General features: G+C 36.6%; 3 protein-coding genes across 3 annotated transcripts in view; 1 reads left to right on the forward strand and 2 right to left on the reverse strand.

Annotated features, from left to right (window-relative positions):
* The window catches only part of SMCO3 (single-pass membrane protein with coiled-coil domains 3), a 17,053-nt gene continuing 2,840 nt past the window's right edge, over positions 1-14,213 (reverse strand). Inside the window, exons 2-3 of the mRNA XM_001501745.5 lie at positions 8,310-8,506; positions 1-1,919 (exon numbers count right to left, since the gene is read on the reverse strand). Coding sequence (XP_001501795.1) covers positions 1,226-1,903 — 678 coding nt within the window. The 5' untranslated portion in view covers positions 1,904-1,919; positions 8,310-8,506 and the 3' untranslated portion in view covers positions 1-1,225. The remainder of the gene's footprint in view (positions 1,920-8,309; positions 8,507-14,213) is intronic.
* ART4 (ADP-ribosyltransferase 4) overlaps positions 11,114-14,213 on the reverse strand; it is a 19,877-nt gene continuing 16,777 nt past the window's right edge. The window contains exon 5 of the transcript XR_011439704.1: positions 11,114-12,878. The gene's annotated coding sequence lies outside the window, so the exon portion shown is untranslated. The remainder of the gene's footprint in view (positions 12,879-14,213) is intronic.
* Positions 12,412-13,331, forward strand: C6H12orf60 (chromosome 6 C12orf60 homolog). The gene has a single exon (XM_023643169.2). The coding sequence runs from the start codon at positions 12,412-12,414 to the stop codon at positions 13,141-13,143; it is 732 nt and encodes a 243-aa protein (XP_023498937.1). The 3' UTR covers positions 13,144-13,331.

A 14,213-nucleotide genomic window follows, 5' to 3' on the forward strand; every position in this document is an offset into this window, starting at 1 on the left:
TGAAGAGAACATTTGAGAAATTAAAATATTTTATCTAGCTTTTTAATTTTTGAGATAGGCTGAGCCTTTAAAATTTCAAGACATTTCTTGAACTTGGATGCGAGAATCAACTATAACACACATTCTTACATCAACAGCTCATTAAAAATTTTGTGAGTAGAACCTAAGAGTGTCAGTGGGGAGTTAAAAGTGGGTGAAGGATTTAGAAAACAGACATTTGCATCTTCAGAAGTTTAGCTGAACCATTAGGCCTCCATAGCCTCTGAATTTTTCTCAAATTAGACAATTAGTGAAATGGGCCACCTAAAGCTTTGTATAGCAGGGGCAACTTCCTCCTTTCTGCTAGTATTGAAAATGAAATTTCTTTTTTCTGAAAACCCATAAGGTGATCAATTTTGACCCACCTCTAAATGACAAATTCTTAAAAGACTAGCTACTTCCTCTCCCGCATCCTAAATGCATTTTATGCATTTATAGCTAGGATTTGCTTGTTGGTTTTTCAAATGTTCCAGAGTGTTCAAACTTTCACTTAAGGGATATTTAATCACACCACGGTTAGTCAGGGTTGATTGCAACTGTAGAAACAGAACCTAGTTTTAATTTTTATCTTTTACAAATCCATTCAGATTATGGTGTGTAATAGTGGTTTACAGAACCATTGCCTCCTTTCATCATTGAAGTAAATTGTTACAAACCTTATTTCAGTCTCTTCCAGTTTACAGAAAATTTGATTTAAACTGATAGTAAAAATTACAGTAGTAATTCTGTTCCATCTGAAGACCCAGGATTTGTGTCCAGGAAGAATTTACTAAGTATGTCCCCTTTCAACAAAATGATGTCCAAACCTGGTGGTAGAAATGAAAGTCTTTGCATTCAATGTAAATTTTAAGAATTTTGACTGGGAATTAGAAAAGGAAAAGGTACCCCCTACACCTGCTGCTCTACAATAGCATTTACGCTAATTTTCATCTGGTAGAGCAGAGTGAGAAGACGTCCCGACATAGAATCTTTTACACCACAGGGTCCAGCACACACTGATCCAGGCATTCATTGTTAATGGGAAACTGGAGTCGTCTAGTTTTAGCATCTCTAATTTCTATTTCCCAGTTGTTTACTGTATTTATGCCTATGTTGGAAACTTAAGGAAAATGAACCTAATCAAAGAAGCAAAACTATTATTGAGAGAGAAGAAGAAAAATATTCCAGTGGCACATAAAGTGGCTGTTTATTTCATTTGATGTTTCACTGTGTTGGTGACCTCAGTAATGGCTTGATGATATTTTTCTGAGGCTGACTTGAATTCCACCAGGTGCTTCTCGTAACTTTTGATGGCTGCTTGCAGCTGCGTTTTCTCCACTGCTCCCAGGATGGCACGGATGATCATATCTATGCCAAGGCCAAGAACAGCAACTCCTATACTGCCAAGGAGAGAAGCACCAATTTGAGCTAATACAGTGACCAACTTGTTAATTATGCCAGTTGTGACATTTGAGCCCACGAGTTTTACAGCCACTGCACTGGCTGCAGAAGTAGCTTCTCCCAGGATGACTGAAATAACCTTTTGTACTATTGCAATTTTCTCTGTTTCCCGTTCCTTAATATCCTGAAGTTTTCTGTAGAGAGTTGGCTCTAGTTTCTCTTTTAGTGCTTCATCGACCTTTTGCAACTCCTTTTGGATTTTCATCATGGCTTGGATGATGATATCGCAGTTTTCTTTGATGGTCCCATCTTTTTTCATCTCAATGGAGGCCAGACTGCAACCCAAGTGTGTATTTAAGACCTCCGTTAGTTTATTGGTGGCGTGGAAGCTGTCCGATAAGCAGTCAAGGAGCTGCTGGTGAAGACGGTTTACTTCTTGCCGCCTCCTTGGGTTATCTGGGTAGAGGAAGTCACTCTGAGCCATAATTCAGATATGATCTCTGAAAAATAAAATAGTAAACCTCCACTAAAAATCTTGAAAAATATCTGCTGTCTTCATAGTTTTGACCAGATCTTTTACTTCTTGAGTAGCGAAGTAGCAATATGCTGTCTAAGGAGTTCCTTGGAAAACTCAACAGAATCTTCCAAACAGTTATTTTTCTGAAACTTGGAGTCAGTGTATGGAAATGTGGGTTATAGAATACAACCTATTGATGCATTAATTAAGGCATTAGGTTTTGTGGTGGGGGAAATCCTAGAGGGGAAATACTTGTGTTTATCAAGCATCTGGTTGTTAATAAATGTGGTTATTTCCAAGTAATATGTAATAACATATTTGAAACAGACCTCGGTTTGAAACGGTTAGCTCTTGATAACCAGCGCCCCTTAATTTCCCCAACCCCTAGTTACTACATTGAATAGACCACCAGGTTGATTTCTCTAATATTTGAAGTTAAATTAGTCGGGCCAGAAGAATATTAAGATCTCTCAGTTTCCAGGGCTATTAATATCTGATTTTGTTTATATAGTCTGTTACCTTAATTTATAATATTCAAATCACTTTATCTTTACAGGCAAATTATTTGTTTTCTAAACCTAAGGGACATCCAAAGGGAAAACACCTGTAACATTAGAATCTACAAAAAATCTTTGTGATAAGAGGATTGTTTAATTAGATTGATTCTTAGATTAAAATTTTACTTGGGGAGAGAATGGGCATGGTGCAGGGGACAGTGCACTTATCACCCCCCTCTCTGATTCTCCATTTGCAAAGCTTATAAATGAAGTTCTTTAGAATGGTCTGTCTTGCACTTGGCCATTATTAAGATAAGTTAGAGTTAGCCTGAAAAAGAAAAGTCCATTTCACAAAAGCATTAAGGAATAAGCAAGAGTACACCATAGAATATATAAAATAAGTGTGGTAGGAGGCTTCTTGTATCTGTACTTCTGGCTCAGAGTACCGTGCAGAGGGAAAAAGAACAAGCATGTTCTGAGTTTATTTGGGTCAAAGTTTGAGCCAAGTAAGAACAATGTTACCAAATATGCATACTTTGAGTAGGCTTACTGTGTGCCTGGCACTTCTGTTTTTTGTTTAAACTCTTACAAGAAAAGAAAGAAAAATGGAGTACTCTTTATCTGTGTGGCATCTCATACATCCTCTCTTTGAGAAGACAACATCCTGATTAATTGGGACTCTATTCTAGGACCATGTTTTTTAGCCTAGATATGGGGGACCTCAGAAGCATGAGATGAAGGAATGGAGATGTTTTTCTCCAAGAAAGTAAGCATGAAAATAACTTATCCTCTAAGTCATAAGGATATAATTTGGAAATGGAAAGGGAAAATTGTTTAAAAAATATATTAGGAACATAATCATTTATGTTGTTAAATTTAGAAAAATGCGTTGGTACCTCTGGTAGGATAAACTTTATCATGGTCAGAAATTCATTTTTATCCTTGATTCAGATCCAGTATACACACACACACACGCCAGACACACATTTCCACAAAACGGTATTTAGAAAATGTCAATATCATTTAAAGAAATTGTTTGTTGAGGGTCTGTTAAATATTCTGTAAACTCACCATTGGGTTGCAGACTGCAAATTTGGACTTTGATTTCTTTTTTCTGCTAGGAATTTTCCATTAAGCTTTTTTCTTTCTTTTTTTTTTTCATTCCTAATTTTCAGATCTTTACATGAAGTGAAAACTCTAGTTTCTGACTTTGAATTCAGAAGATCACCAACTACATCCTAACTCAGATATTTAGGTGAGAGGACTCTTTCTTACCCTGAAAAAGTGGAAAATATCTCTAGCAGCTATCATATGCCATTGTATGAAGGCATAGCTTCCAGAAAAGGCTTGTGTTTCTATTACCTCAAGATAAACAAATGGAGAGATGGACCTTCCTCCTGGATGGGAGGTTGAATGCTTCCAAGTGGTCAGTTCCTTCCCAATTAATTTATTGTTTTAATACAACTTTACAAATTAATCATAAAATCTGCCTGAAAGGCTGAGTAGATGAAACTACTTATTTTTTCAGTAGAAGTAATGATGGGACTTTTTCTCCCCAAATATTAAAACACCAAAAAAAATACAATATTAACCAGTATTGTACAGGTGAAAGAGTAGATAGAGTCGCGGAGCAAAATAGTCCCCAAAGCAGACCCTTCTGTACATTTGATTTACTATATGATAAATGTAGAATCTCAAATTGATATTAATTGAAGTTATTATTCCATAAATGGTCCTGGCATATCGGGCTGGTTTCAGGGGGTTAAAAGTTAATAAAAAATGTTAGTGTAATATATGTAAAAAAGTCAAATGATAAATTAGCTAGAAGAAAATGGATAATTTTCAAATGTCTGGAGGAGGACTTTATAAGCTTAAAACCAATGGAAAAAAGTCACACAAAATTTTGACTAACAAAGATGACTATGTAAAAAGAACTGAAAGCAAAGTGGGGAAAATGCAGGAAAAATGAAAAGATCTTAATTTCTATAAAGACCGTTGTTCATAAGGAAAACAGGAATAATCTACTAGCTTAATGAGCAAACAACTCTTAACAGACAGTAAAAGAAGAAATAGTAGCAAACTGATGAGAAAAGCTCAATCTTACCGAAAATCGAAGACACGGAACTTTTTCATCTACAAAAGTAATATTTTCTCTCCTTTATGTACTAAAGCCCTTGCACATGCACTTTTATACGCTTCTTCCTAGGATCCAGATATCCGTAATTTTGTGCCAATAACAAGTTTGAGTAAGAGACATCAAGATGTGCTCAGAACTATTTTTCGCATCTAGTAAAAAAAAGACTTTTATTTTTCTGAGTCAGGCTTACCTTCCTAGCTCTTTTTCCTTTGAGGAAGGGGATTGGGAGGGTTTCTTATGCAAACAGATCTTCAGCTGGCCTGCCACCATGCCTGCTCTAGTGCTGAATGCAATTCAAGATTATTTCCATCCCAACAGTGAGATAAATGCTAGAGAATTAGGCGGAGGAGAGGTGAGGTTTGAAGGTGAAACCAATGAGTTTCGTTTTGGACAGGTGAAATTTGAAGAGCAAGGAAGCAATTTAATAATTCAGTAGCAATTCATCTAATGGAGTAGTACTTTACTATGTATGAGGTGGTGTGCTGGCCTCTGTAGGGCATACAAAAATGAAAAAAGACGTGGTCCCTGCTTTCATAGAATTTCTAATCTAGTAAGGAAGTTAAGATCGATTTAAGACTACAATGTCAAGTTGAAAATAAATATCATACAAAATTAGAGATACTGCTTGGCTTGTGCAAATTCAAATTTTAAAGAACCCACACTTTAATGTGTATTTACACTGGAGCTTTATGGAGACATTTGATCATCTAGGGAAGGTTAACAATTTGTACTGTTTCAAATTGATACTCTTAAATATGTGCTTGATTTTTAGAGGAGAGGTATACACCACATGGAAAACTGTAGTTGATAATGTCCAGAGTTTCCACTATTGCCCGTGATAATTTAGTTCTGACTCTCAAATTGCTTACTTCACTCAGCAAGACAAAAGCCCTGCAATTAATTGAAGTCCCCTTTATATTATAGTTGTTACTTAGGCAGGCCTTCAGTGGTGTTTCACCAACGTTTTCTAGTACATACCTCAGAGGAGTTCTGGGCCTTATACGTTTCCTTATCTTATTAAATTTTCAAGGATGACCTTTTAAGTATTGAATTTAAAATTCAATCTTTTAAAAGTCATTTTAAAAATGACTTTTAGAGATTAGCATCAGCAGGTGGCTTAGAGTGTACTTAATCCAGCTCTGATTACCTGCACCTTTTGTATGGTAAATACGAATTTTTACAATATTTGTTAGCACGTAATAGTGCTCCTTGTCAGTGGAAAAAATCACTTTGAGAAGTTACCATCCACTTCTGTACAGCAGAGTTTGGGCTGTCCTCTGAGTATTTTACTCTAGTGGTTGGTGAAATTGGTTATATAGAACCTGGGGCAGCCTGGTGTGCAGTTGGTAACCAGCAGGTGGAGCTCCTGGCCTCTGGCGCGCTTGCTTCGCCCCAGCCTTTACTGAGGCAGCTGTGCTTTCTCGTGGGGCTATATTTGGGCCGTGAGTGGGTAAAATTTTGTTGATAAGAGAGTTCTGTTGCTAAAACAAAGTCTAGAAGTCACACATATTTTGACTTGTTCTTTCATAAAAGAGGAACTAAACAAATCTAGGAGTGCTGGTACCAGTGATCAGCATGGCTTAGGAAATTGGAGTGGGAACAGAGACTGGCTTCCGATGGATTCTTATTGAACCTGACCTCATCAGTTTGTTGAATTGAGAAGCAAACGTTCAAGATAAAAGCGTGTATAAGAAATGGTGGAAATGTGTTGATAGTATCTGAAAGTTAATGTTTATGTAGTGATACTGTACAGCCATTTTTGTTTTTCAGGAAAGGAACCACCTTACAAAGTGGAAGTGTGCTGATTATCACATATTCAAATAAAAACTCAGGATACTTTTGTGAATAACAGTAGTGCATTGACTGTCAAGTGCTATTGGAATTTAAAAAGAGAAATTAATATTGAGGCAATTAGAGGAAGCTTTATGGGGAAAGTAATGTGATTATGTGCTTAGATAGATGGTAGAATTATAACATGAAGAAATTCAAAGTAAAATATTGATAAAACAAACTATTTTAAAATGTAAAATCAATAGCACTAATATATAAACATGTTAAAATAGAGGAGGAAAAACACCCATAAACCTGCTATCTTGTGTTTTTGGTTATTCTTTTTTAAAGTTTGTTTAAATGCATAAGTAGTTTTACAAAGTTGTAATAGTGTAAATAACATTTTCATCTTATATTAATTTAAACACTTTCTCATATTTCTAGTTTTATAATCATTTTATTAGTTATATAAATTATTCCATAAGATATCCTTACCATAATTTAATAAATCCTCAATTGTTTCACTATCATAATAGTCTAATGAGCATTTTAATACACATAGCTTTTTGTTTCCTCTTCAACTGTCTGGATTATTTCTTCAGGATAAATTTACAGAAGAACTATATAATCAATAGGAATTAAAGTTTTTATTACTTTTGATATGTATTGTAAATTGTATTCCAAAAACTTTTATACTGTCACCAAAAATAAATTTTTACACCAGGACACTGGGTGTGTTTCAAAGTCAAAGATGATTCTATTACTTATTGTTAATTTGGGGAGCATAAGACCGAATTTGAAAAAGAAGAGTTCTTGTCTTTGTAGAAATACATACTGACAACGTTAAGGATGAAATAACAGTCTCTGAGATTTGCCTCCAAATAATCTGGAAGGGAGAGTGGAGTAGGTTTTAGAGGAAATAAGATAGACTTTGTTTTGATAATTTTTGAAGCTGGATTATGGGTGTGTGGGAGTTCATTTCTATTATTGTCTCCACCTCTGTGTATATTTGAACTTTTCCCATAATAACAATTAAAAAAAGAATGAAAGAAAAAAACCATGACCCTGTCTAAGCCTCTGATGTTTAGTCATTAGTGCTCTCTAAGGTTTTCCTTTTCTCCCTGCTGTGACTTCTCATTGTCTGTACTGGGTCCAGCCATCATGCAAGGTTCACTTATTTGGGAGTGTGGGAATAGGGTATAGGTAAAGTCCGAAGCTTCTCAGGAGAAAATAACAGATACTAACTAGTTCTGAGCCTCCTTCTTTAAATTAAATCAAAACCATTGCTTTCCATTAAAAAATAAAACAAAACAAGTTGATCACCCTGTGATGACGCTCTTTTTCATGTAAATTTTTCTAAAGAATGTTTCTGACCACAAAGCAGATTATCAAAGTCATTCATCAGCATTTAGCAAATGCTTACTTGAGAAATTTCTGTGTGCCTTGAGGCATTAAAAATATAAAGTAGATGATATTTCTTGCCTTCAAGAAGATAGCAGTCTGTTTGGAGCCACACAACAAGTGCCCAATGATATTTAAATGTAATATAGCTTATGAAAGAGCATAAGCACTCTCCATTGACTAGTATTAGATTGCACATTCATTCTTTCACAGGTACTGAGTGCTTATGTTAATGTTAAAGACATAGAAGGAAATGTTACAATCCATGTAAACAATGCACATTTACACAGGTGTCCTTTCATCCTTAATCCTTTCTACAATTGATGTCTTTACTGCTTCAGCTTCCCCTCTGACTTAATCAGTTATATAAACTGTTACTTTTCTTCTTTCTGTGCTGTCTTCAGAGAAATAATCAGAAGGAACATGCCATGGGATCCTCTTAAAACAAAGTTGTTTCGTTACTTTATTTATGGGTGGGATTCAAGACTGACTTGTTATTTCGAATATCCTTTAATATGAAGAAACAGAATATTATAGCAATACTAATAGGAATATCCATATTGCTTACCTTGCTGTGTTTCTGAGTTCAGCAGTCCCAGCAGCTGTTTAGGAATATTGTTGAAGTGCTTTTTCGTCTGGTTTCATCTGGATGTTTCTGATGGAATGTGATGACTTACAGGCTTTGCTAGTCTCTGCTGGGTCCCTCTGCCTGTCCGGTTTTTAGACTATTTCTGCATGGCTTAGTTTTCAGAATTCTTCTATTTCCTATATTAATAGAAAATTAGTATATATTAAGTAATGTAATTTGAAAGACTAATAAAGTGGTAAAACATTCAATTTTCTCTTCTTTAATGGGCTTTTTGTTGTTGAAAGTACTATACAACTGAGCTGATTCAATTCAGTAGAGAAGATGGCTCTTTGATTGCGACTCTCAAATTTTGGAATTCCATCTTGTCACTCTTCCAGATAATAGCTTTCCTTTAGCTTCTGTTGCATTTGTACCTCCATCTGTTGCTGATTGTTTAGGTTGTCAAGAGATATAAATCCAGAAATTTCCAGCCAAATGTGTTTTTTGTACCTGTGTTCTTCTTTCCTGGCTAGGCATTCTTCTCTTTATCACTATCTCTCTTGTTATCTTAGTGAATTGTCTTGACAGTATAAAAACCTTGAAGACCATATTGACTCTTTTCTCTTAAAGCGTAGATCAGAATCTTTCATGTTTCTTCCTCTAGATCCTGTCCTAATCCCTAATGATTCTTCTGCAGTGAGGACACCTCAAAAGCAGGAAATTGCTCAGCTCCAGGGTAATTTAGTAGAAAGTCCATAGGCCTTAGAATCCGACAGTCCTGATTTTGTGTACTGAAACTACCACTTACTAGCCATGTAACCCTGAGAAAGTCACTTAATCTCTCTAAATTTTTTCATTGGTGTAATGTACTAGTTTGTGATTTATGGATTGTCATAAGGATTAAATGAGATAATACAGGTAAAATACTTCGCATAGTGCCTATGTGGCAAAAACGTACTAAATATTCTTCTTATATTAACAAGACCAATTCCTGTTGTTATTGGGTAGGTAGATGATACAGAACGAAAACACCAGATAGGAGACTTGTAAAATCTACAGCTGCTGCCCTGTGGTCCTACAGAATGACTAAGTGGGGTGTTATTGTACTTTTGTCCCAGTGGGTCATTTTGTACTTGATGTATCTTAGGGCCCCACCATGTGGGTGCATGGGGAAAAAAGGAAAAAGTCTGTGTGGCCAGTGAATCTGAAATAGGTAAGGATGGAGGAGTAAGATTTCAGTAGATGTGTAGGGGGTGGGGTATGGAGGAGATAGTGCAGATGGAGCAAATATGATGAACAAAGAAGCCGAACAAAAAATTGTAGAGCGTTTTCAGGGAACAAAATTAAAATTAATCGACTATGCTGGTGGTAAGGGTGTATGTGACAGCAGTGAAGGGAAGGCAAGTAGTGGGAAATGGAGAGCAGTTTGTAGATGGCTTTAAACGCCATGCTAGGAAATTGTGTTTTATTCTCTAGGTGATCCTGAACCATTGAAGGCTTTTATTATAGGATAATATTAGGTTTGACTTTCAGGAAGGTCACTTTCTATTAATTGGATTAGTAGGTATGGACAGTAAAGCATGGGTTACCGCCTCCAGTGCCTACAGTAGCTGGACAAGTTATGTAAGTAATTGAAACGTTTAGTCTAAGACAATAGGGTATAAAGGGCAAGTGTTCAGTTTAAAGGGGACAACTTCAGCTCTAGGAAATTTTTCCAATTCAGAATATGGGCTTAGTGCCACCAGTTAATCTCATTTTTTTCAATAATCAATAGGAATCCAGATTTCTAATCTTTAAATTTGGCAGCTAACACAGATTTTGAAAATACATCATGGTAGGTCAGACAAAACACATCTGCTGGTTGGATTTTGCCTGTGGATTTCCAGTTTGTGACCCCTGGACCAAAAGTATTGAGATCAAATGTGAGACTATAAAACTGTCTGGATGAGAGGTAACTGGAGTAGTAGTTATGGGAATGGAAGGGAGAGGAGAGACAGAAGTAAGTTCAGAGGGAATGAACAAGTCTTAGGGATTGGTTTGACATTGGAAAGTGAAGATAAAAATGGATTTTGAGCCTCAACAATGAGGCAAAAGTTAAGAGGAGAAAGTGTTTTTTGAGGAGATAAGTGCAGTTTTGGATATGTTGTGTGGAATATACTGGTGCAGTCACCATGTGGAGATGACCAATAGATAGTTGGAAATGTAGATCTGGAGATCAGGAGAATTGCTGAGGGTACAGTAGGAGATTTAGGAGTCATCTGCCTGCAGGTGGCATTTGTAGATACAGGGACAGATGAGATCTCGAAGAGAGGAAATGTAGACTATAATGAAGACCAAAGACACAACCTTGCAGAGTTTAGGAGACTGGAGAGCCATTGGTTGTAAGAGGAGGAAGAGAAGCCTGTGAAATAAGTGCTTAGAGAATACAGAAGGACCAGAGTTGTACAACATCATGGAAGCCTCAAGAAAGGGAAATTTTGAAGCAAGACAAGGTATTCAGCAATTTTAAATAATGCAGAGAACTCAACATGGTTAGGATAATTAGAAATTATTGGTGCCCTATAGGAAAATGGTGGAGGACAGAATAAATTACAATGATGTAAAGAATGTCTCTTGAAAATTTGAGAATTGAAGGAATGAGATGGAATCATGATTTGAAGGGAAATCAAGGTAAAAGTTTTTTTTTTTCCCCTGACTAGGAAAGTGTGTATGTATGTAGTTAAAGGAGAAGGAAAAATTAAGAGGCAGACATGGAGGATGCAAGATGTTAGTCAGCGTGGCAACCAGAACAAAACACCACAGACTGGGGGCTTAAACAACAGAAATTTATTTTCTCACAGTTTTGGAGGTCTGAGAAACCTGAGATCAAGGTGCCAGCCCATTCAGGTTTTTTTCCAATTATTTTGTTGAGGTCATAATGGTTGATAACATTGTATAATTTCAGGTTTCCATTATTTATCAGTTTCTGTGTAGACTGCATCGTGCTTACCACCAATAGTCTAATTTGTATCCATCACCATATATATATGTGCCCCTTTGCCTCTTTCGCCCAACCCCTAACCCCCTTCCCCTCTGGTAGTCACTAATCTGTCTTCATACATATGTTTGTTTTTCTTCCACATATGAGTAAAATCACGTGGTATTTGTCTTTTTGTGTCTGGCCATTCAGTTTTTGGTGAGGGCCCTTTTCCTGATTTGTAGGCAGTCACCTTCTCACTGTGTCCTCACATGGTGGAGAGAGTGAGCGAGGGAGCTGTCTGGTGCCTCTTCTTAAAAGGACCTTAATCGTATCATATCAGGGCCCTGCCCTCATGATTTCATTTCACCTTCATTACCTCCCTGTAGGCTTTAAATACAGTCATATTGGGGCTTAGGGCTTCAACATATGAATTTTGGGAGGGCACAGTTCAGTTCACGGCACAAGAGAAAGGGCAAATGACTGATAGAGCAGAATTCTAGAGAGACCAAAAAAAGACCGTGCACATTGGTTAGCGATGTTTACACTCCTCTCTGTAGCAGAAGAGAATGAGTTGTAATCAAAGTGCAGAAACATTTTTAGACTGGACAGACATTTTGGGAGTTTGCATCAGATGGCCTTGGTCCTCTTTGGAAGGCTGCACTCTCTACCGGCCTGGTCTGCTGTTATCCGCCTTTCAGTTATCTCGTAGTTGCTTTATCTATTCTGTCCAGGATTTTCAGTTGTAATCAGTAAGAAAGATTGGGTGGAGTGCTCTTGCTCTCTCTAAACTGGAACCAGAGCCCCTCTATGTAATTTTTAATGCTTTATCCAATCTTCTCCAGTAGATTCGATAGTTATTGAGGATATGCATATATCAGCATATCCACTTCAGGATCTAGCTAAAAATATTTGATATGTGGTTTAAATTCAATGAAACACCCCTATTCTACTCTGTCTTAATTATTTTTGTTAAAGCATAGGCTCATTTCTGCTTTACAGCTTGTGTAGCTTTGCAGTCCTTGACAGGAGTTATCCTGGCATGTAGAGTATACTTTCAGTCTCTTGATGGTTGATAAATATGCTTTTGGTTTTCATTTGGATTACTGCTTTGTTTTGCAGTGCTGAAACAATTTTGTTGGAGAAATGTCTTCAGAGTCAGAAAAGGATAAAGAGAGGCTGTTTCAAGCTGCCAAAACATTCTTCTTTCAAATACAAGATCTTGCTTCCTCCACAAACACACTTACTGAATTGTTTAATAGCAGTATGGATGCCCAGATCATCTTGATGGCTGTGAAAGAAGATGGTCATGTTAAGGATGTCTTTGAACAAATGCTCAACATTTTTAAGGAGATGCAGTCTGCAGTGGATGCCAAGCAGGAAAAAATGCAAAAGGAACCTTTATGTTCAAAGATTGCAGCAGCCGTGTGCTCTGTGGTTGAGAAGAGTACCACTGTAAAGGAGTTGCAGCAGTCTGCTAAAGAAATGTTCAAAAATGTCCCTATACCCATCATGGTCTCTGCGCTGAGTGGTAGTAGCATCCTGGGGAATTTGGAATCTTCTCTTTCATTCTTGATGAAATATCCCATCATGAATCTTCGATTAAGTGACTTCTACAGAAAAGACACCAAACCGCAATCAGATGCCAGTACATCTGAGAAAAGCCCAAGTTCAGGTCTACCCAAAACCACTACAGTGGATACCTTGAAAAAGGTGCAGGATGCATTAAAAACTGAGAATGCTGAGAATACCATTGAGTTAGCTGCAGATCAGTTGGAGAAAATTGTCAGCGCTATGGGACCAATCTTAGAGATCCTCCAAAAAGCCATAAAGACAATGGAAGGCAAGATTTCTGTGTCTAAAAAAGCCGATAACTAGAGGGACTGCAACAGAAGTGCTCGTTTCTGTCAGAAAATCAGTTCAAATCCTGTGTTTTTATAGTACTTTCTAAGACCTTTGATGCCAGACATGTGGTCTGTTGGGACATAAGTGCTAAGAGTAGTCACCTGGCAAACCATTTGCCTCAAGTTTTGCTTTATTCAAATAAAAATAAATAATCAAAGAAACTAGCTTTCCTTCTTTCAAGCCATCTGCTTGAAGTGGCAGATACCAGAAAGAATATATTGTTCAAAAAAATCAAGGTAGCATTACGTTTGAGGATGTTTCCAAACATTATGTTTCATCTTAAATCATAATTAAAATGATCCTAATTTCCAATCTTAGTAATTCTATTTCTGGCTACTACAGTGCGAAGTCAAGGTAAATGTAAACATCATCATTAGATAATCTGGCAGAAAGGACCGTTCAAGCCCAGGAAACATAAAATAACCTCTGCATTTTTGTCACTCACAGACCAATTTCTATATACTTCAGTGCCTTGCCTATCATACACCATCACTAAATACTTTTGATATGATTTTTCCAGAAGTAAATGAGAACAATGAATGAGGAGTAATAGAATTTTCCTGCTTATGTGACTAAGACCAGAGCAGATGATTTGTTCTCGTTTGTCTCCTGCTGAGATTTTATGATTAGGAGATATTAGAGGTTGAAAAATGGAGGTGCTTTAACCTTTCACAAAGCAAAGACCATAACACTAGTAGAAGTAGGATTTCTGAAATGTGCTTGTATTGGAGAAGAAAAGGTAGATAAGTAGTCCATTTGCCTCCCATAAAGTCTTTGGCTCTCATGCATTGTGAATGAGTGTGTGCTCTCCAGATTGGCCTGTTTCACATGATACCTAATAGGAACTTTGTTGTCAGTAAGCATTAATAACTTTAGTTCTTTATTGGAATTTTCCTTCTCAAAATACCTAAGTGTTTTCCTTATTTAAACATTATCTCATTTAAAATTTTAATCCCATTTTCTCCTTTAAAAAGAACCTATTTGCCTACACATGTTAAAAAAAAAAGTCTGAAGCATGAGAAAGTAAAAGGAAAGAAATTGAA

This window comes from Equus caballus, chromosome 6 (assembly GCF_041296265.1).
Source record: "Equus caballus isolate H_3958 breed thoroughbred chromosome 6, TB-T2T, whole genome shotgun sequence".
NCBI classification, from domain to species: domain Eukaryota; kingdom Metazoa; phylum Chordata; class Mammalia; order Perissodactyla; family Equidae; genus Equus; species Equus caballus.